Below are 4550 nucleotides of genomic sequence, written 5' to 3' on the forward strand. Positions count from 1 at the left end.
TTTAAAATTTTTATTATTTATTTTTGATTTGTCAAATGATTATATAATACATGCATAGTATGAGATAGTCTTTCTAGTTAAGCTGTGGAATAGTTTTTTAACTTATTTATTTTGAGTTTATTTAATGATTGATTGTATTTTTGAATTTTATTGGAGAGTATTTTATATTTAAGATTTATTTAATATTATATTTGATATTTATAAATATATATAAAATAATTTTTAAAAATAATAATAAATTTGAAAAAATACATATACTAATATATTCCGGTATGAGTAGAAAAAGAGTATCTCCACCGGTACAGTTCTAACTACTTTAATCAGAACATTGTAAAGCTTAGGACCAATATAGAATTTTGTTGATAGTATGGGAACATTTTGTTAGATAACCCAAAGGGAAATACTAGTGGCAAACTCTTTCTGAAACAACTTCGTTTTCACCCTCAAGCCCAAGTTCAAACTAGAAAACCCAGAAGAAAATATAATTATTTAAAGTTTAGGTCCGAGGATAGGCCCTATAGTTTCCCTTCTCTTTCTTTCAATTTCCTCGGCAAACAAACAAAAACTCCAGCTGCTTAAGCTCATGTAAGTTAAGAGTCTTAGAGGCTCAAAAAATAAAGCTACTTCAACATTTGTTAATCAATCCTTCCCAATAAAAAAAAATGCTCCTTCGAAATCGTCTCTTGTCTCTCAGTCTCACGTTGTTTCTGTCTCCTCCTTCTCCACTTCCCAAATCAGCATCTTTCCTTTTCTCTTTCAACAAAACCATCGCTCACTCAACCCATAAGCGCCCCGAATCGAAACCCGACGTGTCAGCTTCAAGGGCCGCCAAGCAACCGATGTCCGAACGGGCGCGGTTTGCGAAGACGGTGTTGTTCGTGCCACCCGGGGTCGACCCGGAAGACGTAACGGATGAAATGATATTGCCGGGTTCCAACATCGTAGTCGGACCTTATGCGGGTCATTCTCAGATTAAGGAAGTGGAGTTTGTGAAGAGTAGCGGTCGGGCTAAGGATTGCCCCAAAGATGACCGACCCGAGTTTGCAATCTTGGGTCGGTCTAATGTGGGCAAATCTTCCCTTATTAATGCTTTGGTTCGGAAAAAAGAAGTTGCTCTTACTTCAAAGAAACCAGGTCGGTATATTTTTCAATTTTTTTCTCCTTAAAGTTTAAAATTCTTCTTTCTTTTACATCCCCATTTCTGAGTTTATTTTTTATTTTTGTTATTATCGTTGTTGTGGGATTGTTGAATATGCAGGGAAGACACAGCTTATTAATCATTTCTTGGTGAATAAAAGTTGGTATATAGTGGATTTGCCTGGTTATGGGTACGTTTGATTTCTTCTTTTAATTATCTGCTTCAACATTTGTCTCCTTCAATTCATGTTTAAGGATTTAAAATAGTTGGTAAGACAGAAAAAGGATTGAATTTCCAATTTATCATCCTAAAATTTTCAGAGTAGATTCTGGTGGATGAACATTTTTATTATTATTAACAAGCAATCACGTAAATATTTTATTGTAGTTCTTTTATATTAGTTTCCTTTATACAACTTTTAAATTGGAGGATAAAACACACTTAAGCACGCTCAATGCCAAATGAACTAAGCTCAATCGGCAGTTCTATAGTACAAGTTAGATTACATTAATGTAAGCATGTATTAATATAGAGGGAGGGGGGGATGTTCTTATGCCCAGTTATTTACGTTTTCATGCTCTTTTATTATGGCTGCTTGTTGTTGGGTAACATTTTCATCTGCAAAAGAAAGAGGCATGGACTTGTATAGGCAAAAGGTAAATTAGCTGTACTGAATATATTTACAGTTTGGCTGTCTATCCAGGAATGAGGATTTTATTTCTAATTTTCACATACATTAAATCAATAATCAGATTATAGTATGATTTATAAGTACTATTTGAGTAAGTCAGTATTAGGTTACCATATAATTTTAATATTCTGGTAATCTTCTTCCAGCCAGCTGACAACCAGAACAACGAATTTGAACCCAGTAGCAAGATAACACTGCAAGTTATCAGCATGTTTTCTGTTCAAGTCCTTTCACTCTTCAGTATCACTTTAATAAATGCAGTTATGGTAGTATTGTAGTTTGGTACACACAATTTAGTTGAGGATTGCAGATAGTTGGCTTATGCAGTTCCCTGCACTTTAGGCATAAGTTTTTGAAGTTTTTAGTTGGGGCTTTGAGTTTACCCTATGAACTGGTGTCGTTGCACTTTCGAACATTCTGCATATCAAATATGCCAATCTAATGAATTGTTCCCTCCTCTGTTTAGTCCTCATTTTGCAATGTTGATGAGAACTAAATCAATCAGTTAATAGATGTAATAGTGAAATTGCTTTCTTGTTGGTTAGCCAACCTTGCACTTGAAGTTCCTTCATGCCATTGAAGTTTATGCTTAATCTGTACCACATCTTCACTCAGATAGGGTAAGAATATTTGAAAAGTCAATGCCTAATCTGGTTGATGGACGCCTCTGTTTACATGCCGGAATAAATTAGTATATCAGTTATGCTTTCAATAAGATTTTGGTGTGTGTAGGATGACTCCTTGACATAGAATATAATCCTTGAAAGGTTCATATATTTGCAGATTTGCTAGAGCCTCCAATGCTGCTCGAACAGATTGGTCTTCATTCACTAAAGGCTATTTTCTAAACAGAGACACTCTGGTTGCGGTGCTACTTCTTATTGATGCAAGTGTCCCACCTCAAAGGATTGATCTGGACTGCGCTAACTGGCTCGGACGCAACAATGTTAGCTTTATCCTTATGACAATCTCAATTTCTCTTGTTTATTGTCTCCTGGCTTTTAGATTTAGCTATTTCTTACTCATTACTTCATTTTCCTTTTCCTAATTTCAGATACCAATGACTTTTGTGTTCACAAAGTGTGACAAATTGAAGGCAAGCAAAGGAAAAAGGCCTGATGAGAACATCAGGGACTTCCAAGAACTGATTAGAGAAAACTATAAGCAACATCCGGCATGGATCATGACCAGCAGTGTCACTGGTCTTGGCAGAGATGAGCTTCTCCTACATTTGTCACAATTAAGGAACTATTGGGATCAATAGTAGTAGTGGATTTGTTAGTAAATTAAATGTGCAAGTGTATACAAAGCATAGACAACTGATGCAAGTAACTGCATACAGATTTTTGTTTGGAATCATTTGGATTTTCAAAAGGCGTCCTGTTCAAATAGGCTTTGTATTTTGACTCTGTGCCATAGCATGTAATTACATAATCAAAGTTCTGTTTTACCTTTCACTCTTTCTTCCTCCAAAACGTCTATTTTATACTTATATTTAGGTTTGCAAATTTTTCTGAATGTTATGTAATTATATTTGTTTAATTAAGTATTTTCCAACTGATCCAAACTACTCTTCATTGTCTATTATATTTGTTTAACTTGATATTTTATTTCTTATATTTCATATTTCAAGGATAAAAAATGAATATTTATAGATGATGGTCAAATTTCAATTTTGACTCCTATATCATGCTAAAACTTGAGATTTGATATATATGATTTTTTTTTTATATAATTTTGTTCCTTTCTTTGTAATATCATTAGCTAGCCTAAATAGTTAACTTTACTAATTATTTAATCAAAATGTTGACATCAATTTTGATTAAGAGCACTACAATAAAAAACTTATTTTATAATGACTAGTTCGAATGATTTTTTTAAGAAAAAAAATCCTAGTAAGTAAATTCAACATTATTTTTATTGTTACATGACTATCCAATAATTTTTTTTTTTAAATTTTAAAATATCACTCAAGTAAATTGAATAGAAGAATTTAATCAGTGAAAACAACTAGACTTAAAATTTTAAATTCAAAAAGTAGAGGGATTAAATTCCTGAAAATAAAAGTAAAGACTAAATTTCAAATGTACAAATGTATAGAAATTTAGAGCATATTTTAATTTTCAAATTTTTACTCCACAATTTGACTAAACAAATAATCAACTGAATGGAAAGTATGAGAACCGAATACATATTTTACTGAAGATAAGCACCATAGAAGTGTTTGGCACAACATTTGGCACCTATCATTTTTATTTATTTATGGGTAAACTATAAAAATAGTCACTTTTGTTTGCCTCATATTACATTTTTGTCACTTATGTTTGAAATATTACATTTTAGTCACTTACGTTATTGTTCTGTTACGAAGTGGTCACTCTATCATTAAGCTCCGTTACCTCCCTAACGACAATCTTATGTAGCAATTTAGATGGGTTTTAAATGCCAACTTGTATGTCCAACTGGGACGAGAATAGGTTTTTAATTAAATAAATTTAATTAATTGAAAATTTTAAATTAATTACACTTTGAACTGGAAAAGAAAAATCGTTCATCTCCTCTTTCTTTTAGTTTTCTTTTCCATTTTGACTAAAAAACTATTCTCATTCCAGTTGGACATCCAAGTTGGCATTTAAAACTCATTTAGATTGCCACATAGGATTGCCATTAGGGAGGTAACGAAGCTTAACGACAGAGTGATTACTTCATAACAAAACGATA

At 32.5% G+C, this 4550-nt stretch overlaps 1 protein-coding gene across 1 annotated transcript; it reads left to right on the plus strand.

Moving 5' to 3' along the window:
* Nucleotides 1-285: 285 nt before the first annotated feature.
* LOC107899103 (GTP-binding protein At2g22870) lies at nucleotides 286-3286 on the plus strand. The gene is made up of 4 exons (XM_016824716.2): nucleotides 286-1134; nucleotides 1259-1328; nucleotides 2613-2775; nucleotides 2884-3286. The coding sequence occupies exons 1-4, from the start codon at nucleotides 663-665 to the stop codon at nucleotides 3091-3093; spliced, it is 915 nt and encodes a 304-aa protein (XP_016680205.1). The 5' UTR covers nucleotides 286-662; the 3' UTR covers nucleotides 3094-3286.
* The last annotated feature ends 1264 nt before the right edge of the window (nucleotides 3287-4550 follow it).

This window comes from Gossypium hirsutum, chromosome A11, assembly GCF_007990345.1.
Source record: "Gossypium hirsutum isolate 1008001.06 chromosome A11, Gossypium_hirsutum_v2.1, whole genome shotgun sequence".
Lineage (NCBI taxonomy): Eukaryota > Viridiplantae > Streptophyta > Magnoliopsida > Malvales > Malvaceae > Gossypium > Gossypium hirsutum.

Coding starts and splice junctions, on each gene's coding strand:
- LOC107899103 (XM_016824716.2), top strand. CDS start 663: ATGCTCCTTCGAAATCGTCTCTTGTCTCTCAGTCTCACGTTGTTTCTG. Junction 1,135..1,258: donor TCTTACTTCAAAGAAACCAG/GTCGGTATATTT, acceptor TTGAATATGCAG/GGAAGACACAGCTTATTAAT. Junction 1,329..2,612: donor GTGGATTTGCCTGGTTATGG/GTACGTTTGATT, acceptor ATATATTTGCAG/ATTTGCTAGAGCCTCCAATG.